This window comes from Oncorhynchus gorbuscha, linkage group LG19 (genome assembly GCF_021184085.1).
Source record: "Oncorhynchus gorbuscha isolate QuinsamMale2020 ecotype Even-year linkage group LG19, OgorEven_v1.0, whole genome shotgun sequence".
NCBI classification, from domain to species: domain Eukaryota; kingdom Metazoa; phylum Chordata; class Actinopteri; order Salmoniformes; family Salmonidae; genus Oncorhynchus; species Oncorhynchus gorbuscha.
In genome coordinates, this window is record NC_060191.1 from 49,261,981 (window position 1) to 49,286,426 (window position 24,446).

Genomic DNA, 24,446 nt, shown 5'->3' on the forward strand with positions numbered 1-24,446 from the left:
GTCATATTTTGTACGTATAACTTCCGGTGAATCTTTTGTAATCTGTTGTAATATGTAGCCTTTCATAATCATGACTCCGTGCCAAAAAAAACGTTACGTATGTAAGGCTAGCTCATGACGCTAAGTATTCTCTAATATATATTTTGTGGTTTAGCATATTAAGTTTTCGAGTGCTGAAAAAAATCTAATCTCCAGTGCCCAGTGAAGTTCTGGAAATGCAGTTTTTCTATCTTTCCACTAGATGTTGCCCTTGGACATTGAATTTCCGTTTATGCAAGTGTGAAACTTTTTGGTGGGGAGTTAACAGTGCATTTGTATTTTCAATGTCAAAAACTTGAAATGGAAGAAGTATTATTATTATTTGCATTAGCATATTAATTAATTTATTCTAGCCTACATAGGCCAATATTTGTTTTTAAGTCAATTAAATAAAGCATTGAATCCTAATGGTGGTGGAAGAGTTGGTGGTGGAGCAACCTGGACTCAGGTGTAGACATAACATAGAAATTGTACATCTGAAATACTCAAACTAGTATGATATGTTATGTTTCTTATGGTATATTAATTAGTGGATGTTCATCATCCATTTTGTATGATATGTTATGAATTCCAGTTCGTGTGATATGTTACGAATTGCAATTGGTACAATATATTACTAATTTGGGAAACGTATGATATGTTACAAATTTCTATTTGTTGTGGCGAGGTGGCTAATGCTAACTTTAGCTAGGCGAGGGGTTAATGTTAGGAGGTTAAAGTTGCTAATTAGCTCAAATACGAAAGTTGTCCATGATGAGATTAGAACACACAACCGTTTACTATGTTACGTCTAGTGTATTAGACCAGGCTGGGTGGAGTTGACTGTGTAATTCGTTTCACATTTGAAATGGGAATGTTTACAGATGTTTTTTATGCTTATGGTTAACTGAGGTTATCAGGTAGGCTATTGGTAGGAAGTGAGTAATTGGTTCCACAATTAAATTTCTGTAATGTATTGATCTAGACCAGGGCTCTCCAACCCTGTCCTGGAGAGCTACCTTCCTGATGGTTTTCACTCCCAATTCTAATCTAGCTCCCCTGATTCTAATAATTAGCTGGTTGATCAGCTGCATCAGGTTAGTTACAACTGGGGTTGGAGCAAAAACCTACAGAGGGGTAGCTCTCCAGGAACAGGGTTGGCGATCCCTGATCTGTTGAATTACCATTGAATTTGATCAGTCCTTTTGTCGTAATCTTTCATACAGAAGGCTAGTTTAGCCTACCTAGTTAGACTGATCAGCAATCAGCAATTATCAGAGACCCCACAGAGATGCATTAGCTTTTAAATTAACGTTAAAGTAATGGATTAAAAAAACAATGTGATTGTGCTGTCTATTATAGAGACCATTGACTCTGAGTAGGCAAGGATAAGTGTGTCCTCGTTGACCTCATATTGTGATACCTCTCTGTATAGCCTAGTCCTTGAGTCCCCAAATGTAGTGCTTAGGGCCCATGTTTGGCATCCTGTCATGCTTTCGGCACACTCCCTTTAGGAGCCCTGCCATATATACAGATGCCCTGGAACAATGGCAGTTCCAATACTTCAGGATGCTGTGTCTTTTATTGTGGTGCTGCTGGCCCCTGCTCCCTGAAGCCTTGTGGCTATTGTAGCCTTGTGGCTACCGCAGGGTAGCGCCTATACAAAGGGCTGCAACCCAGCCTAGGCTGGGACTCTGGATCTGTCCACACAGGGTGCCATTTGTTCAAGGACTGTCTCACTGGCATGAAAGAGAACATACCTGAGACAGAGGCATCATGAAGAAGTGGGAGAGGGAAGGTCAACAAATATCTAATACTCTGTATCTAATAGGCTACTCTTCCACAGTTAGGCCAATTGAACAGCAATTTGATTTAGTCAGTCATTGAACAATAATAAACCATTTTCTAATTTGGAGGAAGATGTTAGCCTAGCGCACTTTTATTGCAAGGGGCAGTAACTGATTTTAATTGTCAAATGTATATGTTTAGGGTGGTACAAACAGACTTCGGGGAGGTAACTGTTGCACAGCGACGCATCAGACGCGCAGGTTTAAGTAGGTGCAATGGATTCTCTGGGGACCAGCCTACTTTCACTCGCATCATATTGGAGACCGCCTTGTCAGGTTCATTCGCGCACAGGCTGCGCACTGGGGCATAGGTAACTGCTAAATAGTTATTGGAATGGATCTGAATGACTGAGTTGACAAATATGCCACCATTTTAGTTTTTTAGATTTGAAATGTAATATATTATTATGTGGCTATTTCCATTACATCAGGAGCTATGGATCGACTTGGTGAATGGAGTTTCAAACCGAAGAAGATGAAAGTGGAATTGGAGGATGGTTTTTATTTTGATTATGATGCGGGAGAAATATCTGATTATCAAGACCCCAATCAACTTTTAGCTGCTTTGAAACAAAAGGAGGAAGAAATCATTTTGGCGGCCCAGCTGGGAAATGCATTGCTTTTAGAAAATCGTCAGTTCAAAGAACAGAGCGACAAACTAAATGAACAGTATGCATACAAACTTGAGGTAAGAGAGAAGTGTTAAAAGCAGCCCTATGTGTTGTACGAGATGATGAAGGTTGTTGTGGTCGCTCCAGTGAAAGTGTAATATGCGCGCTTGTTCAAACTAAAATTTAATGAAAACATGATTCACAAAGCGCATCTAATTTAGATCTTGAAAGGTAGGCCTATGAAATGAGTCAATTTATAAACTATTGTTCAAGATTTATTTTGATAGGGTTTATTAAAAACAATATTTAGGGTACGTTTTTTTTTTCCTCGTTTTTTAAAAACATTTCTCATCCGACTATGTGACAGCAAATGTAATTCATCACTGGGATAAATATAACATAATAGTTAAGTAGGATACTGGTTTCTACCTTCCCTAATCATTCCAGACAGAGTATCAACCAATTTTTTGACTATGTTAACAGCCATTGATAGAATGTGCATTTCGCTGAACCTGTAACAGTATATACTTTACGTCCGTTCCCTCGACCTGGGCGCGAACCAGGGTCGCTCTGCACACGTCAACAGTCACCCTCGAAGAATGGTTACCCATCGTTCCACAAAAGCCGCGGCGAACCACTACTTCAAGGTCTCAGAGCAAGTGACGTCACCGATTGAAAATCTATTTAGCGTGCACCACCGCTAACTAGCTAGCCGTTTCACATCAGTTACACTACAACAGCTGCAAAATATGTGTACATTCTTTGAAAAAAATACCCTATCTAGAACCTAAAAGGGTTCTTCGGCTGTCTCCTCAGGAGAACCATTTGCAGAGGAGGTTCAAAGGGTTCTCCTCTTTGCTGCCAATGACTGGAACTAATTTTTAAAAATACTGAAGTTGAAGACTTACATCTCCCTCACTAACTTCAAGCGTCAACTGTCAGAGCCATTTACTGGTCGCTGCAGCTGTACACAGCCCATCTGTAAATAGCCCATCCAACCAACTACCTAGCTCATCCACATATTTGTTTTTGCTTTTCTGCTCTTTTGCACACCAGTATTTCTACTTGCACATCCTCATCTGCACATATATCACTCCAGTGTAAATTGTAATTACTTCGCCACTATTGGCCTATTTATTGCCTTACCCCCTTACTTAATTTGCACACAATGTATACAGATTTTCTATTGTGTTGTTGACTGTATGTTTGTTAATCCCATCTGTAAATCTGTGTCATTGTTTTTGTGCACTGCTTTGCTTTATCTTGGCCAGGTCGCAGTTGAAAATGAGAACTTGTTCTCAACTGGCCTACCTGGTTAAATAAAGGTGAAATGATAAAATAAAATTAAAAAACTTTGAAGAATCCTTTTTAGTGTCAGGTAGAACCCCTTTCTCACAGATTGTTCTACATGGAACCCAAAAGGGTTCAACCTGGAACCAAAAAGGGTTCTCCTATGGGGACAGCTGGAGAACAGTTTTGGAACCCCTTTTTCTAAGAGTGTACATGGCCAATAAAATTGTATTTTATTTGCTCTGTGTTGACATATCATTCAAGGTAAACAACAACACACAAATAGTTGTGGAAATTACCAGCAGGGACACCTGAAGTCAGTCTTAAATGAATAATTATTTATTATCAGCATGCTGGAGAGGTTCCAACAATCTTAATGCACCATAGTACACGTCGGTCGGGAGCTCAGCTGGGGCAGTCCAGTTAGTTCTCTTATATACTGCTTACACGGACAAGTTATATTTGCGTGATTTACATTATTCATTATTCATCATTAATTCATCGTTAACGTTTGGTTCCTGTCTGTGGCCGACCAATACCTCGAGGCTTCTTCTCTCCAAGCTGAGACCTTGAAACTGAGATACCCCTTTCGTTTCTCAAAGCAATGTTCTGGGCGTACTGCCAAATTACTTTTACGATAGTGAAAATTCCTCCCAGGCACGATCAATCAGTCACTTGCATGAACCCAATCTAATTGGTTATTAGAAAAGCACAAATGTAACATTTTCCAGTCTTTACATCATGCAAGTCTTTATAATACAATGTATAAATAGGCAATTATAAAGCAGCGCAATTTCACCCAAATTATTAAACTTCAGGTTCACCTGTGGCTTGAGAAGGAATGAAAGGTTTTTAGGTAGGCCTTTGAAAATATTCACAAAATGTGGATGGATGGATGGATCTAGTATTCTTAGGGGTCTACAGCCAATAAGACCATCCTCTAAGGAGGCTAGCACTTCCCTCTTCAAAGGAGATGTCATAAGAATGTACTGAGTCTGAGCTTCCCCGTAAAACAAAGGCCAATGTTATAACACTGCACTCTTTCTCTGCTCTCTGAATAGCTCTTTTGTGTTTGTGTGATAAGCCTGAGTTCCACGCAACATTTTCCCCTCACTGGGTTGCTAATTAATATGGACATCTCATTAAAACAGCACAGAGATTTATTCAATAAATTGCTCACTCCATGTGAGGAAAAGCATATAACCTGAATCCAACATCAGGTAGGGAAAGGTGTTAGACCTGCAAGTCTGCATCTTCCTCAAATGTCTGTCTAGCTTCTCAGGAACAACACAAGCACATTCTGTTGTTTGTGCACCTTCTGTACTTGTTGAGTCCTTGACAGGTCTAGTTCGAGCCATCTGCAGTTTGTTGCACCCTCATTCCCATTAGGCCTGACCATGTAGTAAACACCACCGGAAACATATGATGCCCTGTCTGTATCTGGAGAGTATTAATTCATAAATAGCCGTGGGAAGTAGGGGTGCTGAGGCTGCTGTGGCACCCCCTGATAAATCCAAATAAAATAAGTCATAATAATCACGTGTGAACTAGGCCTTTATTGCTCCTGTATGAGTGGAAAAATAATAATTGTCCCCCCCTCCCCATGAAGTAATGTAGTTACGGTTGTCACCCAGTCTCTCAGATTTACAATGTTCCTCTTACTGCAATGCTGGAATTTTATAAGCTTCCCAGAGAGGGCTGTAGCTTTCCTAGATCCAATAAGTGTCTTTAACAGCCAGGGATGAATCCACATTAGGAGATGTTTCAGAGACAGTTTTACTGCTGTCTGTGTGGATGGATAGATCTAATGTAGCGCTGTCTAGGCATCAGAAAGGCAAAAACGTGGAATATTATATAGACCAGTCACCAAACTGATTTATTGGTTTACTATTATGAAATAATTATAGTTTCTATTACAGAAAGTATATTACACACTTGTCATTATGTCATGTCTGGTCTTCAATGCTGTTGTCACGCCTTGGTAATTGTATCTTGTGTTTTTGTTATATGTTTGGGTAGGCCAGGGTGTGACATGGGTTTATATGTTGTATTTCGTATTGGGGTTTGTATTAATTGGGAGTGTGTATTATTAGGGGTGTGTCTAGTTAGGCTTGGCTGCCTGAGGCTATTCCTAATTGGAGTCAGCTGATTCTCGTTGTCTCGGATTGGGAACCGTATTTAGGTAGCCTGAGTGCGCGTTGTATTTCGTGGGTGATTGTACCTGTCTCTGTGTTAGTCACCAGATAGGCTGTAATTAGTTTCACTCGTTTGTTGTTTTCTTCTTCAGTTATTTCATGTACCGCATTATCTTCATTAAAAGTCATGGATAAGAGCGTCTGCTAAATGACTTAAATGTAAATGTAAATGTAATGAGTAACCTACACGCTGCATTTCGGTCTGACTCTCTTCAAACAACAGACGAAGTTCGTTACAGCTGTGAGCTCTGTAGAGTTTATAGTTACAATAATAAGATAACAGAGGTGTACCAGACTTTTGAAATACCAATTATGCATCCCCTATCTTCAATAAGTACACAGTAATAAAACAGCAATAGCTACTGTACAAATACTTTTAATGTTCTCTTTCAGTAATATCATGGATTAGAATGAAATAGCAGTGGTATCAGTCTCCTAATCACAGACCAAAGAGACCCCCATTGGCACGCATTCACTGTGCCCATCTGTTTGTTATGTGTTGCCCATAGGAGTTGGAGCAGAGCAGGCATGATCTGCGGTTGAAGCTGGAGGGTTGCCAGTCTGGGTGGGTGAGCCAGGTTGGGGACCTGGAGAGAGACATGAGGGATCTGAGTGGCCAGGTGGCCAGGCTGACCCAGGCCCTGACCGACGCAGAGAGGGACAAGACCAGGGCCCAGGAGGAAGACGCAGAACACACCCAGCGCCTCAGAGAACAGCTCAGCACCGTGAGTACCTACCACCCCTTCACACCTGGATCATGTTCATTAAGCACCAAATGGACGTAAACAGACTGAAACTACATTTATTTCATTCGCTAGCAATAAGCCCAGCAAGGAAGGCTAACCTTTTATCTCAATCTCTTAATTCAAAGTCTCAATCATGGACACTCTTACTGACAGTTGTGGCTGCTTTGTGTGATGTATTGCTGCCTCAACCTTTTTGCCCTATGTGCTGTTGTCTGTGCCCAATGTTTGTACCATTTTTTTGTGCTGCTACCATGTTGTTGTCATGTTGTGTTGCTGCCATGCTATGTTGTTGTCTTAGGTCTCTTTTTATGTAGTGTTGTCTCTCTTATTGTGATGTGTGTTTTGTCCTATATATATATATATATATATATATATATATATATATATATATATATATATATATATATATATATATATATATATATATATATATATATATTTTTTTTTTTACCCCAGCCCCCATCCCCGCAGGAGGCCTTTTGCCATTTGGTAGGCCGTCATCGTAAATACAAATCTGTTCTTAACTGACATGCCTAGTTAAATAAAGGTTAAATAAAAGAAAGAATGCTGTATATAAGACCCTTTATTATTTTGGTCATATAAAGTGACATGTGAAAATATTTCTCTATTAAAGTAAATAAAAGCCAGTCATTGTAGTAACACATTAACCTTAGTGAAACCTAACCACTCTATGCCTGGGGATAGAGCCAACAGCGATCAGGTGGGGTGTTACCCAATCTACCTACTGAAAATAAATGTACTGTACTAAGACTACCGCTGTATAAAGCAAGGCCACAGATATTAGGTAATACATAGTAGTAGTAGCTAAGTAATACACAGACTATACATATAAGCAATAAAATGTAGATAAAAAACGAACCTGTGATTAAGTGAAACCACTTCAACAGTTCAGGATCAGGTGATAGGTCAGGATCTTATTACATGAATGTCATTAAGGTACATTGTCTGAAGGCAACCCATCTAGCTGGGAGGCTATAGGAGTGGATGCCAACATTTTATAAAGAGGAGTAGGGAGTGGGACTGAAAGAATATCAGCTCAATTTGAATGTGGTCTAGGTCTTCAGAGCAGGGAGACATCAGTGGACCTTGGGAAAAGTCTCATATCTAAAATTGGTCTATGAGTTGTATCTGTCATCACTGGAATGAATTGTATACTGAGCCATGTGGCTCTGAGCTGTAGAAGACCTAGACCACGTGATTGGAAAACCACAGCTGTCAGGCTGTGTACTCATGCTTCAATGTGACTCATGTTTACTTTATTATAACTATATCCACAATGATACCTAATACTAACCCTACAACACGTTTGTTTTGTAAAGGTGAGGTCCTGGGTTATCCCCATAAATGCTGTGTAGGTGAAAACCATAATACCTAAGACTGGAAGCTTTCCGTTGCAGTCAATTAGGTATTTTATAGTCTCTTATCAGTTTTGTAGGTACAGTAGAAGAACTGATTGGCTAAATAACAGGCAATTGTGTACTAGGCTAGCAACCTTGGGTGGGCCGCCAGACTAGTTCTCTGCCAACTAACAACAAGGATGTTGTTTTGCATTGTTGAATTTTATGATTGTGACGTAAACTTACAGTTAGTGAAACACATGACTAACCACCTGGACTCTGTGCTTGTCTTAAGTGTGGAAGTTGAATATCTAACTTCATTCCAGTGCGTGGACATAAGTCAATGGAAAAAAGCACAACCTCCCTTTGTCTGCTCAGTATTCTTCAGTTCAGATAGAGGAACCATGATCGTCACCACCCTGTGGTCAGAAGATGTAGAGGACGTATTTTCTATTTATCACTCACAGCCTTCCAGAATTCCAAAAGTGGCAGAAAACATTATATTTACAGGAGCTCTCTATCTGAGTTCTGGAGGAGGAGGACGTGGAGAGAAGTGGGTTCATTCTGCTGACTGGCTTCCACCATGGATGACTCTGAGTTCTCTGGACATTTTAAAGTAAAAGAACAGCTGAAGAGTAGTACTTCAGAAGTTGTTGCTGTGGAGAGGAAAGGTTTGAAGAGTGTTTCTATCGGTCCGGTCACTGACGTCTTCTTACCGGACGTGGTAGTGAACGGTGGTGGTACCCCTCTCTCCAGGTGTGCAGCACTGCCTGGCACGGTGAGTGTGTATGTGAGAGAGAGAGGGGGGGGGGGGGCATCAATGTGTTTAATATCTGAATGGTGGTTTGTATAACTATACAAATCAGAGATTTCAATAGGGTACAACGGTGCCTGAATGGGGTTGTATGTGTGGTTGGAGTGGTTCTATATTACCAGGGTCTGATGGGTGTAACTGTCGTGTGAGAAATTAGACAGAGCATGACAGGAATCAGGGGGAGGGAGGTTACCACTCAAAGAGCTTCGATATATCACCTTGACTACCAAGTATTAAATTAACATTCATAAAACAACCGATGGTCAGACTACCAGGAAAACAGAAATCCCTTTCAGCTAATAATTATCTCTAGAGACCACTAGATATGCTTACTGTTGCTGTTCACCTCAGTTGTAAAGGAAGTGTGAAAACTATGTTGATCTTTGCCAGTCAGAAACTGGTTCGTTATCAGGTTTTGCTGCATCTATGAAGGTTATTCAAACATTTGAGTGTGAGAGGAAATTCGTATTTAGACATCTGTGACTGCCTGGCAGTGTCATTGTTTTTTTTACATTCTCTATCCTGTCAGCAGTTTTGAATGTGAACATGGACATGATACAAAAGTATTGATGGATCTTGGCCTCACTGTTCCACAGAATACCTAATCCGTATTCCTCTGTGAACAATGCTTCACTCAGAGTCTAGCATTCACTTCTGTTGGTTCTAGTGTACTTCATACAGATGTTCTGTGGAAGCTCAAGTCAAACACTTGCATCGAAATAACATGATGTACACATACGGTTGGCGAAGGAACACGTTACTCTGAAGGGAGTATGTTTGCGGTTTGATAAGCTGGAAATGAGAACAACTCTTGGTTGATTAAATATCTCTGTTTGTTAGTACCTTTTCAGAAATGACGTTTTTGTCCAATCTAACTTACAGGAAAAGGCCTTCAAGGAAATAATTTATTTTTTCCAACATAAGGAAAGAAACAAATGCACATGTCTCAAACAAGGAAGTGAATAAGATTACTTTTGATCACTGGTGTGATGAATCATGCCATTCTACAGGTGAAAAAGACATTCAACCTAAAAGGGTTTAGCGAAGGTTTTCAACTTTAGATTTAGACACCAATAAAATTATTCTGTAACCTGAAACACCTGCACTTTTCTTTGGGATTTTGCCAACAGGATATACTTTGATTTCCATAGTGATGGCACCTGTTATATCCCTCACTCCTGATTTACGTTTATGTAGAATTAGACACGCAATTTGAGGCCCCCTTTTTTGACCTTTGACTCAGACAGCGTCACGCCGTGTAGAGAGGGAAGCGCCAGGAAGATCTATCATTGGAGAAGATATACATCTATCACTCTTTCCATTGAGGGGTTTACTCCCATGATGCGTGTGCTAATGTTATCTATGAGTCCTCCCATCCCAGGGGAATGCTTTGTCCCACCACTCTGAGAGGGCTCTTGGGGGTCTACTACTGCAGTAGGAATCAGCTTCTTTGTGCATCATAGTTTAGACAAGGGAAGGCCAAGTCTTGTAGCTCAGTAGGGGGGTATTGTATTTGATTTTGTGTCCCTAAAAAATGGAGCATCCCTCTGTGGATTCCTAGTGGGCCGCTTGCCCCATTGTCCGTATTCGTTCCAAGATAAGCCGCGGACGGGACTCTGGGGCTGACTGACACAAGCATGCATCCTTGCCACTCCCCTTATAGTGTGTGTCTACATGTCCCCTGTTTTTGTTTCTGTCCGTCGGTGCTCATTCAACTACACAAAATGAGTTCTACATTGGAACCTATGGAATATAACCTTTTTAGAAAGAAGAACTTTTACTTTCCTCAACTCTCTTGGTACACTCTTAGAAAATAGGGTTCCAAAAGGGTTCTTCGGTTGTCCCCATAGGAGAACCCTTTTTGGTTCCAGGTAGAACTATTTTGGGTTCCATTTTGAACCATCTATGTTAAGGGATCTGCATGGAACTCAAAAGGGTTCTACCTGAATCCAAAAATGGTTATTCGAAGGGTTCCCCTATGGGGACAACCAAAGTACACTTTTAGGTTCTAGATCGTACCTTTTGTGTAGGCATATGTCAATAATAGCTTACTATGCCATCTGGTAGTTAATGGAACACTGGTCCCACAGAGAGATGTTTCTAGTTATTTTGTTATAACAAAAACATAAGCACATGTGCTGGAGGCAAGAACCATTCCTTTGACTGTAGTATGTGATCTTAGTTTTCCATTTGCAGCGTAGCTAACAGCAACCAATAATACAGATTCACTTATTTAAAATTGCACTTCCTCGTATTATGTCTATATTTTAGATATTTATCTCTGGATCTAATATCTAGTGACTTAAATGTCTCTACTATTTTATTCTCAGGTATCTCATGTCTCCTAAACCTGGTGCCTGTTTCTCTTGCCTCCCCTGTCTCTCTATGTATATCTAATACCTGTCTCTGGTGTCTGTCTGTGCTGCGGTCTAGGCGATGGAGGTGGAGAGGGCAATGACCAGTCAACTGCAGACCATGAAACTGGAGCTCCGTCAGAGAGGCCACCATAACAGACCACAGGATGAGGAGCTGCTCAGTGCCATGAATGAGCAGGTAGGCTACGCACACGCACACACGTACACACACAGTTTTGCATTGCTATCCTTGTGGGAGCCAAATAATTGATTCCCATCGAAAATCCTATTTTCTCTAGACTTCTGGTCTCCACAAGGATTGTTAAACAAAAACACACACACACACTTTGTCTCGCTCCTTGTGTGTGTCCAGGTGGTGCGTCTGTCCCAGAGGGGTCAGGCTCTAGAGGAGCAGCTGGAGAGTGTGTGTCAGGAGAACGCAGACCTACGGGACAGACTGGCCTCCCTACACACACGCTCCGCTCTACAGGACCAACACAACCAGCAGCAGAGCCAACAGGTATACACACATAATTTAGTTTTGGTATCTTTGTCCTTGTTTACTCACTAATATCACGTCAATAGTGCACACTTGTCTAAGTGACTGTGACCCTGGGATACACTGTTGGTAATTGGGATTTAACAACAGAGTGATGTGTAAAAGATGTGTAAAATTACAAGAACATTTGCTTTAAAACGGCAACATTTTCTTTGCAGCCCATGACAAAATGTGTAGAATTGCAGTAAATAAGTTTTAAACCTGTAAAATGTTCTCTCACAAGAGGGGTGTGAACAGTTTGTGTCATGAACAGTGCTTGTGCCTTTGAAATAGACGTGGTGCACGAAAGGGGGGCCGAGGATAAAAAGTTTGGGAACCTCTGATCTACGGAAAACTTTGCTTTACAATAGACTCATCCCTCCCATTGTCACATGTCATTTCAACTTGCAATGCTGGATTCCACACGGGCCATAGTGGAGTTTCTGCACCAGGCTGGACTCTGGCATGTCAGTTTACATTTTTGACATAACTTTACAATAGCACTGTATGTTGATATTGTGCACATGTTGTCTAATATGTGATTTATGGATGACATTTGCATGTTATGTATACTTGTGTGTTTCTAGAGCTAGATCTGCTTTGCAATACTCAGACTGATGGGGTCTGAATCTCATTGTGTTTGAATAATGTGGTTGATTTTAGATCACACTGACCAGACCTTATGTATCTCTCTTTGTGTGTGTTTCCCTCTGTGTGTTTTTCTGTGTGTGTGTGTGTGTGTGCCCCTCTCTGTGTGTGGGTAGCTGACGGAGGCATGGCAGGAGGCTGCGGCTGCGAGGGGGCGTTCCCAGCAGCTTCAGGTCCAGGTGGAGGAGCTGCAGGAGGAGGTCTCTCTGCAGTACAGGAGTAGCCATGGAAACACATCCCTACTGTCTGAGCTGGAGACCAGTCTGGACACCATGGGCTTGGGCCATGACAGAGAACAGGTAACACTATAGAAACTAGGAGACATGGGACCTGGGGCATAAGAGACAGAGGACCACGGATATAAGAGACAGGGGGCATAGGACATAAGAGACATAAGACAAAGGCAATGTTTAGCACACTTATCCTGGGTTTAATACCCTTTGGTGCATACATAATCTTAGTACAAACAGTTGGGCAAAAAAGTATTTAGTCAGCCACCAATTGTGCAAGTTCTCCCACTTAAAAAGACGAGAGAGGCCTGTAATTTTCATCATAGGTACACTTCAACTATGACAGAAAAAAAATCCAGAAAATCACATTGTAAGATTTTTAATGAATTTATTTGCAAATTATGGTGGAAAATAAGTATTTGGTCAATAACAAAAGTTTATCTCAATACTTTGTTATATACCCTTTGTTGGCAATGACAGAGGTCAAACATTTTCTGTAAGTCTTCACAAGGTTTTCACACACTGTTGCTGGTATTTTGGCCCATTCCTCAATGCAGATCTCCTCTAGAGCAGTGATGTTTTGGGGCTGTTGCTGGGCAACACGGACTTTCAACTCCCTCCATAGATTTTGTATGGGATTGAGATCTGGAGACTGGCTAGGCCACTCCAGGACCTTGAAATGCTTCTTACGAAGCCACTCCTTTGTTGCCCGGGCGGTGTGTTTGGGATCATTGTCATGCTGAAAGACCCAGCCACGTTTCATCTTCAATGCCCTTGCTGATGGAAGGAGGTTTTCACTCAAAATCTCACGATACATGGCCCCATTCATTCTTTCCTTTACACGGATCAGTCGTCCTGTTCCCTTTGCAGAAAAACAGCCCCAAAGCATGATGTTTCCACCCCCATGCTTCACAGTAGTTATGGTGTTCTTTGGATACAACTCAGCATTCTTTGTCCTCCAAACACGACGAGTTGAGTTTTTACCAAAAAGTTATATTTTGGTTTCATCTGACCATATGACATTCTCCCAATCTTCTTCTGGATCATCCAAATGCTCTCTAGCAAACTTCAGACGGGCCTGGACATGTACTGGCTTAAGCAGGGGGACACGTCTGGCACTGCAGGATTTGAGTCCCTGGCGTCGTAGTGTGTTACTGATGGTAAGCTTTGTTACTTTGGTCCCAGCTCTCTGCAGGTCATTCACTAGGTCCCCCCGTGTGGTTCTGGGATTTTTGCTCACCGTTCTTGTGATCATTTTGACCCCACGGGGTGAGATCTTGCGTGGAGCCCCAGATCGAGGGAGATTATCAGTGGTCTTGTATGTCTTCCATTTCCTAATAATTGCTCCCACAGTTGATTTCTTCAAACCAAGCTGCTTACCTATTGCAGATTCAGTCTTCCCAGCCTGGTGCAGGTCTACAATTTTGTTTCTGGTGTCCTTTGACAGCTCTTTGGTCTTGGCCATAGTGGAGTTTGGAGTGTGACTGTTTGAGGTTGTGGACAGGTGTGTTTTATACTGATAACAAGTTCAAACAGGTGCCATTAATACAGGTAACGAGTGGAGGACAGAGGAGCCTCTTAAAGAAGAAGTTACAGGTCTGTGAGAGCCAGAAATCTTGCTTGTTTGTAGGTGACCAAATACATATTTTCCACCATAATTTGCAAATAAATTCATAAAAAATCCTACAATGTGATTTTCTGGATTTTTTTTCTCATTTTGTCTGTCATAGTTGAAGTGTACCTATGATGAATATTACAGACCTCTCTCATCTTTTTAAGTGGGAGAACTTGCACAATTGGTGGCTGATTAAATACTTTTTTGCCCCACTGTATCAGAGTTAGATGTCTAGATTGTTGTGATATTTATCTATACACTCTTAGAAAAAAAGGTGCTATTTAGAACCTAAAAGAGTTCTTCGGACATAAGAGACGGGGTGCCTAGGACAAAGGCAAGATTTAGTACAATTATCATGGGTTAATACTCTTGGTACATACATAGACTTGGTACATATAGGAGAACCCTTTTTGGTTCCAGGTTAAACCCTTTTAGGTTCCATGTGGAACCCTTTCCACAGAGGGTTAACATGGAACCCAAAAGGGTTCTACATGGAGCCAAAAAGGGTTCTACCTGGAGCCAAAAAGGGTTCTCCTTTGGGGACAGACAAAGAACCCTTTTGGAACCCTTTTTTCTAAAAAGTGTATACAGTATGAGGTGTTAGAAAGATACAGAGAGATATGCAATCAAAGTCCATTCACGGTATGTAAAAGGAATTTCCAGGTGAACAAAAAGGATAGCAGTCTTTCAAAAATCTATCTGGTTGATTACAAGCTGCTACAGAAGGACACCAACCAGCACAGAAGCAGAGAACATGTCTAACTGGCCTTTATATCCTCATCAGACAGACAGCACCAAATGTTCTTTAAACACCAGCCTCTTGGACACAGGCCCTTTATATCCTAATTGTAGGAAGTCAAAACAAAAAGGCAGTAGCTTTGTCAGCTTCTACAGAATCGCGCAGTGTCCATAGAATGTCTTCAATACAATAGTGAACAATCCGTGTGTCCTCTGCCCTTGTACCTCCAGTCTGGCGTCAATCACTATCGACAGATATGAGAATAATCCATAACATTCAGCATCAAGTCTAGTGACCGTCAGTCTGCACCTTGAGTGTCACAAATTGAACACTGGAAATGATTTGTATTACAGAATCTCTATGCAAAATATTTTATGTTGATCACTTAAATATTCCCACTACACTGTAATGGAAGAATGATACATAGCAACATAACATTCTGGATATGTTCTTGGTGACTCTGTGTGATGGTACAGTACCTACCTCTTGCAAGAGCTTTGCCACTAGCTACTGAGGTGTAATACAGCTCCTGAGTACAGGGTACAATTAGTAGAAAACAGTGTGATAATGAATGCTTGAAACCAAGCATAAAAGGTAAGAAAGAAAGCGACAAATTATACCACATTTTGACTGCCTGATTCTGTCATTATTTCAATTTGTTTTGTTCCATACCAGGAAACTGATGTTTTAGTGCACCCATGAGTCATTCGCTAGCCTATGTTTCCTGTTTAGTTGAACCACATAAGCTAGATGGATCTTTCCACCGCTCACTGTCAGAGAGCACACACATTCAGTCAGGTGTTGTGTGAAAGGGGTTATACCCATGGAAGGTTTTTTCCTATAGAACTCAGTAGTCACAAAGAAAGAATCTGTGATCTTTGACTCATAAAAGCGCTAGGGAAAGACCGATTAGGTAGTGAGGTGAGGTACGGTGCCTTCGGAAAGTATTCAGACCCCTTTACCTTTTCCACATTTTGTTGTTACAGCCTTTTTCTAAAATTGATTAAATTGTTTGTTTTTCCCAACTCATCAATCTACACACAATAACCCATAATGACGAAGCAAAAAAACATTAAATTTTTTTTTGTTGCTAATTTATAAACAATAAAAAAACGAAAATATTGCATTTACTGAAGTATTCATACCCTTTACTAAGTACTTTGTTGTAGCACCTTTGGCAGTGATTACAGCTTCGATATTTGTTGTGTACGAGACTACAAGCGTTGTATTTGGGGAATTTCTCCCATTCTTCTCTGCACATCCTCTCAAGCGCTGTCAAGTTGGATGGGGAGCGTGGCTGCACAGCTATTTTCAGGTCTCTCCAGAGATGTTCAGGTTCAAGTCTGATCAGGTTCAAGTCTGGGCTCTGGCTGGGCCACTCAAGGACATTCACAGACTTGTCCCGAAGCTCTCTGACAGAGAGCTCTGTCAGAGTGACCATCGGGTTCTTGGCCACTTCCCTGACCAAGGCCCTTCTCCACCGATTGCTCTGTTTGGCCTGGCGACCAGCTCTAAGAATTTAAGAATGATGGAGGCCACTGTGTTCTTGAGGACCTTAAATGCTGCAGAATTGTTTTGGTACCCTTCCCCAGATCGGTGCCTCGACACAATGCTGTTTCGCATCTCTACGGACAATTCTGTCGACCTCATGGCTTGGTTTTTGCTCTGACATGTACTTTCAACTGTGGGACGTTATATAGACAGAATCATGTCAAATCAATTGAATTTACCATAGGTGGACTCCAATCTAGTTGTAGAAACATCTCAAGAATGATCAATGGAAACAGGATGCACCTGAGCTAAATTTTTCGAATCTCATATTTATGTAAATAAAGTATTTATTTTTTGTTTTGCAAAAAAATTATATAAATCAATTTTGGCTTTGTCATTAAGGGGTATTGTGTATAGATTGCTGAGGATTTTGTTTTAAATGTAATCAATTTTAGAATAAGTATGTAACGTAACAAAATGTGGAAAAAGTCAAGAGATTTGAATTCTTTCCGAAGGAACTGTATATGACTCAACCATTGTGTTATATAAATAATTAACACAGCCCTGAACAATGTTCCTTCCTCTGATGTCATCTAAGCCTAAGAAGTGTACATTTCAAGAAAATGGGATCACCAACTTTTTTATATTGTTAACCCACTTTTACTATTCTTTTACCTTTTCTCCTCAGGAATGAGTTTGACACTTTTGAAAGGAAAGAAAACTAGTCATAATTTGGGCTGAACATAATGCAGTGGTCTTGAGCTACACATTCATACTGTAGTGTTAAAATAACACAGAACTTATTGACCTAACACACCATAGTCACATCATTAGTCTTATTATCTTTCACATGCGTTTTCTCCTTGCCACGGTGCTACTGCTTGTTATAGGCGGACAGGTTTAGGCCGGTTTACCTGGGTTAAAATGTTTTTGTTGTAAACGCTATCCAATACAATTTGATTTAGTTTAAATTTGAATCTCATCTCTCTGTTTCGCTCTCTCTTTCTCTCTGTTCTCTATCCAATAGATGACCCAGGAGGTTCTGTCCATCCTGGAGCTCCTGCGACCCCTGACCCGGGTAGTGAAGACTCCAGAGAGGTCAGAGTTTATAGGTCAGGAGGAAGGAGATCTGCAGGCCATGCTCCTACAGTTAAAGGGTTTAGCTCAGAAACTGGCCAACCACACCCACATCCCACAGGTGAGATGTCTTCCTTGAAACCAAGCCACTAACCAGGGCGAGCTAACTAACTCTAACAATAGGCCAGTGATGTGCAGCCAGGATAGGCAGGGTAGCTTTTTTTAATAGAATAAAAAAAGCTGTTGTCTAAAGGTTGTTATGCTTAAAATCCCCAAATGTGCTAAAACTGCATCAAAAGCTCTTGTCGATCTGTGCCTACCGTCCCATCCATTCAAATCCATTTGGGGGGGATACAAGAAGCAATACAAGAACCATTAATACAAGAAGCAAATCTCATAATACGTTACATGCAAGTAGTAGGGGTTGCCTTTGTTTTTGAATAACTGCTCCTTCCTCTGTCCCCCATACATACAACATCAGTAAGGTCCCCCAGTCAAGTATAGAATTGTAAAATTCAACTGCAAAGACCAGGGAGCTTTTCAAATGCCTCATAAAGAAAGGCAGTAATTGGTAAATGGGTAACAATAGCAAATCAGACATTGAATAACTATTTAAGCATGGTCAAGTTAATAATTATGCTCTGGATGATGTATTAAACCACCCACACACATCAACGTTAGTCATCTTTCTGAACTGAGCTGCAGGACAAGAAGGAAACTGCTCAGTGATGTCAACATGATGTCATTGGTGATTTTAAAACAGAGTCCAATGGCTGTGATGGGAGAACAATGTTGTTGATCCATCCTCAGTTTAGTGACTTTGCAATAATGACCAAAATAATAGAGTGAAAAGAACAATACAAATAGTCCAGAACATGCATCCTGTATGCAACAAGGCACTGCTAAAATACACAGCAAAGAAATACACTTTCTGGCCTAAATGCAAAGCCTTTATTCAATTTCCCCACTTAATTAATATATGCTCTGTTGTTAGAGGTTGAAAGACAGAAACACCACAGTCTACCTTACCTGTAAGGTGCTATTGTGTTTGTGTCATACAATACTATGGACCGGTATAAGGACAGATGACGTTGGAGTTATGTCAGTGCTGTGGTTTTTGGTTTGCGTCTCTGTTGAGACATTGTTGTTAGAAGCCTGTGGCTGCGATCTGGGAGAGGAGTGGTTGGGAATGTTGAATGCTTCACAGATCACAGCAGGTTTATTATTCCCACTGGGAACCCCACTTTTCCAGGAAAGTGCCTGTCAAAACAATGCAAGTGTTGTTTCCCCTAGTTTTAGTGCCTACACTGGTCATAGAGAGGGAAAGGGAAACGAGACTGGTGAAATCATGATAATATCAGACAAAAAAGGAAAATAACCAAAGGATGAAACGAAAAGCACTAACAGAAGATGAAAATGAACATCATCTACAGGAGAACTGAGCTGAATTTGAGATGGACAACAGGTACAGCAACGAGGTCAACACTGATACATAGATAATACTAAATCACCTCCACCTCTTACAGTCTGCTCAGCCCAGCACACGAGGGCTCATTGTTCAGAGTCCTCAGTGCAGTGCCTGGGTTCTCACATGGATTGCCGGCCCTGACAACAAAGTCCTGATTCATCCCCTCGGAGACAGAGACATTAACACAGAGATCAGGTATCAGTCAAGCCTGCGTTCCATGGAGATTTAGATTTAAAGACAATATAAGCAGTGGTGTAAAGTACTTAAGTAAAAATACTTGAAAGGACTACTTAAGTAGTTTTTTATCTGTACTGTACTTTATTTATATTTTTGACATTCATAAAGAAAATAATGTACTTTTTACGCCATACATTTACCCTGACACCCAAAAGTGCTTGTTACATTTTGAATGCTTAGCAGGACAGGAAAATGGTCAAATTCATGCACTTATCAAGAGAACATCCCTGGTCTTCTATACTGCCTCTGATCTGGTGGACTCACTAAACACAAATGCTTGTTTTTAAATCATGTCTGAGTGTTGGAGTGTCCCGCTGGTTATCGATAAATAACAAAAACAAGAAATTGTGCCGCCTGTTTTGCTTAATATAAGGAATTAATTCATTTATACTTTTACGTTTGCTTTTGATACTTAAGTATATTTGAGCAATTACATTTACTTTTGATACTTAAATATATTTTAAACCAAATACTTGTAGACTTTTACTCAAGTAGTATTTTACTGGGTGACTCACTTATACTTGGATAATTTTCTATTAAGGTATCTTTACTTAAGTATGACAATTAGGAACTTTTTCCACCACTGATTGAAATGAGTTTCTGTGTTGCTGGACTATTTGTGTGGGGCTCTAGGAGCTGGGTACTGGGCTGGAGTGAGAGTGAGAGGGGTTTTTCGGTACAATGACAGTCAGTCTACAGTTCTGACTGTCCAGTAAATACCATGAGCTTCTGTTTTATAACACAACACCCACCTGTCCTGTGTGTTCACTCATAGAGTGGCAGGTCAATAGAACACCCCAGGCTAGAAACTATGCCCTCTAATGTAATTTTAACCTAATTTGGACATAAATAAGTACCACAGATACTCTGTTTTAGTCGTGCTTACATTGGCTCATCTCAGTGTGTGTGGTTTGTGCACCACCTTGTGGTCATTTTGGTTATGAGTTCTTGATACAGCAGGAGTTGAACCCAAGACATTGGAGTTGCTTATATTGGACTCTGGTTTCAGTTCACTATATTCTCTCTTGTCCTCTCCCCTCCTTTAAAATCTCCCAGCTCCAGGAAGAGAATGCTGAGCTGAGGCTGAGGCTCGGAAACAGACAGGATGAAGAAGAGGTGGCCCAACAAGCCATCAGAGATAGAGATGAAGCCATAGCTAAGTAGGTGTGGTTTTGCCTTTATCGTTTAGTTATTTTCTGTCTTTATCATTGAATTATTTTCACTCTTTGTAATTTCCGTCAATGTAATTTTCACACAGCATTTGTCATTCTTAAAATGACATGTTGCATTTATACGTAGTTCATGCTATTTTATGTGTAAGTGTAAGATATGTCCCTGTGCTGGGTTGTCGTTGGAAAATTGCCATATTTCTTTGCTATGAATCTATGATGATGTCACTGTGACCTAACATGTGCTTGTCCCACTGTTACATCATGGCAGGAAGAACCTGATGGAGGCGGAGCTGGTGAGGAGTAAGAATGACATGATGTGTCTGAACAACCAGTTGCTGGAGGCTATACAACGCAAGTTGGAGCTGTCTCAGGAGCTAGAGGCCTGGCAGGTGGGTTTCCACGGCCTCTCTGTCTGTCTCTGTTTCTGTCACCCCCCTCACTCTCTCTCTCTCTCTCTCTCTCTCCATCTCTGTCTGTCTCTGTTTCTGTCACCCCCCTCACTCTCTCTCTCTCTCTCTCTCTCTCTCTCTCTCTCTCTCTCTCTCTCTCTCTCTCTCTCTCTCTCTCTCTCGCTCTCTCTCTCTCTCTCTCTCTCTCTCTCTCTCTCTCTCTCTCTCTCTCTCTCTCTCTCTCTCTCTCTCTCTCTCTCTCTCTCTCTCCATCTCTGTCTGTCTCTGTTTATGTCACCTCCCTCACTCTCTCTCTCTCTCTCTCTCTCTCTCTCTTTCTCCATCTCTGGATTTCTCTTTATCCTATTTCTGTCTCTCCCTTCCTCTGCTCTTCTCTTGCACTCTCGTAACACATTAGGGCACTTTCATAAGCTCTGTGAAAATATTATTAAGCCTATTATCTTTAGGGCACCTCCTATAGTCTCAATGTAATCTAATCGCTGGTCACAGAGTCAGAACTCTAGTGTTCCAGAGAGACTGCTCTTTAACTGTAGTATCCTCACTGATGTCAGGGACACAGCAACCTTTAAACAGCCCTCTAAGTTGGAGTGAAGGGATCTGAACAAAACGACAGGTGGCCAAGACTAGAAGAGTCCCTCTACTACTCTAGTCTACTGCTGAGTCATGGTGCTAGTGCCAGGCCATCTGCTTGGTGACTACTTCCCTCTAGTGGTCATATGAAGACATGGCAACACATTCACTGTAACTGACCAGTTCAATAAAGATGATTGAAACTTTCCCACAATTTCAACCTCATGCTATTAGAAGCGTATTTAATCTCTTGTTATATCCAGCTTTTGCATTTAAAATGTATGTAAAGTGTAATCAGGCTCTTTTGTTCTACTGTATTATTGACTGTATGTTTTGTTTATTCCATGTGTAACTATGTTGTTGTATGTGTCGAATTGCTACGCTTTATCTTGGCCAGGTCGCAGTTGCAAATGAGAACTTATTCTCAACTAGCCTACCTGGTTGAATAAAGGTGAAATAAATAAATAAAAATTATCAACAGAGGTGTAATGTTCTTACTTATTTTCTACAGGACGATATCCAGATCATCATCAACCAGCAGCTGAGGACCCAGCAGCAGTTGGAGCAGGTCGAGAAGAAGCCTGCCTCTAACCCCATGTCCTTCTGGAGGAGACCCAGCACAGCTTCCTCAACCAGGCCCCGCCGGCCCTCCTCCTCCCCCGCTTCCTGGACCTCAGAAGCTGGGCAAGAGAAGCCCCAGTCTCCCTGGAGAAACTGGCTTCGACGGGGCAAGGCGACACAGCCAGGCAAATAGTATGCTGGAATGTCTGTTGCTTCACCTTGGAGGACTGGCACATAGCACAGAAATGTCTTGACCAGCTGGCCATTGAAGAAGGCGAGTTGAGTCATCACCTCAAGAACAAGCTGGTGGAACACTACTGAGTGGAACTATCAGTCTTGGTAGATAGAGTACCAAGCAAAACAGGATAGGCTGAACACTCAGTAATGTTATATAGTAGACTTCAGTAGAGTATTAGAATTCAAGACCATGGTGTGTTGGAAACAAGGACCAGATAAGAGCCCTAATGGACAAAGAGTTATCAGTAAGTAGACAGTAGTTTCCCCACTGTCACTGAAAATAACCTAAGAACATTCAAAGCATGTTAGAGCAGGTTAAAAAGCCTCTAGCATGGTAAATGCTAGAATGGCCAGGGAGTCACACACTAGGATAGTAATTGCTAGCATAGCCAGGGAGTCACACACTAGGATAGTAATTGCTAGCATGGCCAGGGAGTCACACACTAGGATAGTAATTGTTAGCATAGCCAGGGAGTCACACACTAGGATAGTAATTGTTAGCATAGCCAGGGAGTCACACACTAGGATAGTAATTGCTAGCATGACCAGGGAGTCACACACTAGGATAGTAACTGCTAGCATGGCTAGGGAGTCACACACTAGGATAGTAATTGCTAGCATGGCCAGGGAGTCACACACTAGGATAGTAATTGCTAGCATGGCCATGGAGTCACACACTAGGATAGTAATTGCTAGCATGACCAGGGAGTCACACACTAGGATAGTAACTGCTAGCATGGCCAGGGAGTCACACACTAGGATAGTAATTGCTAGCATGGCCAGGGAGTCACACACTAGGATAGTAACTGCTAGCATGACCAGGGAGTCACACACTAGGATAGTAACTGCTAGCATGGCCAGGGAGTCACACACTAGGATAGTAACTGCTAGCATGGCCAGGGAGTCACACACTAGGATAGTAACTGCTAGCATGGCCAGGGAGTCACACACTAGGATAGTAACTGCTAGCATGGCCAGGGAGTCACACACTAGGATGGTGAGTTACGACAACGAAAGATGTTTAGAAGTTGTGCCCGTCTTCTGCCTTATAATGAAGTCATTGATGCCCGAGATTGTAAATGTATGTGTGAATGTCAATGTTTGAAAGAATACTGACAGTATTTGCTCAGACTAATTATTTCATCCAAGCAAGTTGATAGAGTGACTGGACTCCAATCATAACACATAATGAATGTTGTAAATATTTAGGCTTTTAGAAACGCAGAGGATCCAGATCTAAGTGATATTCCACTTAAATGTAAATGTAAATGTAATACGATTAAATGTTGCCTGCTGTCGATGCAAAATGTTTGCCATTATGTATTCATAGAAAACAGGCCTTAGTAGAACATAACCAAATACAAAATTGGTGCTCATAAATAAACCAATCATCTACAGAATGTCATGAAATGTTGTGGGAACTAGATACATTATGAACTATGTCCAAAATGCATTTCTTGCATTGCATTCTTACCTTATGTGCCTTAGTTTTTGCCACACTACTGAAGGGGACATTTTGGGGGAAGGGTGCAATATAGATCAATATAGATCAACGATATAGATCAACTCTGACTAGGATGGTCAGGTCATATAAGGTATTTTGATGAAAGTACCAGAATAATCTAATGGACCGAATGCATGCAATATGCTGTCAATACATGATGTAAGTTGGTCCTGTTGTACATCAACATTTGCTAATTGTTTATTTTCATTTATGTTTTTATTGACAGAATCAGAATGTCCTCCGATTATTTGATTTAGTAAAAAACACAGGACAATGTTGATTGAATGACTGAAACGTCTAGATTCATATGACTTATTGTTGTAATATATGAATGTTATCAAAGTCCATGCATGTTGTTGTGTATCATGATGTATGTAGATGGTGTTTAAGTAAATAGTAAGTGACTTGCCTAGTTAAATAAAAAATCTATACTTAAATGATTTATTTTTATTAGTGAACACAGAATGTCCTTTACACTGAAAATAAAGTCATGTTTCATACAGTACTTAATATGCTAATGCCTTTGATTGATAGTTTGCATGGACTGCATAAAATACTTTGTTGCATACATCACATAGGCCTACAAGATAAAGCTGGTTATCCACATTAACTCCATATAGAAGCATCTTCACCTTGAAAAAAACATTAAATCATTTCAGGTCAAACTTGAAAGATCAAGAATACATTTTAAAACATAATATTGTAACACATTCGAT

The 24,446-nt window shown here is 40.9% G+C and overlaps 1 protein-coding gene across 3 annotated transcripts; it reads left to right on the forward strand.

Annotated features, from left to right (window-relative positions):
* Positions 1-2,131: 2,131 nt before the first annotated feature.
* On the forward strand, positions 2,132-24,235 carry LOC124005870 (BICD family-like cargo adapter 1). Of its 3 annotated transcripts, XM_046315498.1 has the most exons (9): positions 2,134-2,553; positions 6,471-6,686; positions 11,313-11,432; positions 11,607-11,753; positions 12,536-12,718; positions 17,522-17,692; positions 20,333-20,436; positions 20,717-20,837; positions 21,940-24,235. In XM_046315498.1, exons 1-9 carry the CDS (start codon positions 2,302-2,304, stop codon positions 22,180-22,182), a joined length of 1,557 nt encoding a protein of 518 aa, XP_046171454.1. In that variant the 5' UTR covers positions 2,134-2,301; the 3' UTR covers positions 22,183-24,235. The 3 variants fall into 3 exon arrangements, with proteins under 3 accessions (XP_046171456.1, XP_046171454.1, XP_046171455.1); XM_046315499.1 differs by lacking the exons at positions 2,134-2,553; positions 6,471-6,686 and adding an exon at positions 8,384-8,843; XM_046315500.1 differs by lacking the exons at positions 20,333-20,436; positions 20,717-20,837; positions 21,940-24,235 and adding an exon at positions 19,098-19,408 and having other exon boundaries at positions 2,132-2,553.
* The last annotated feature ends 211 nt before the right edge of the window (positions 24,236-24,446 follow it).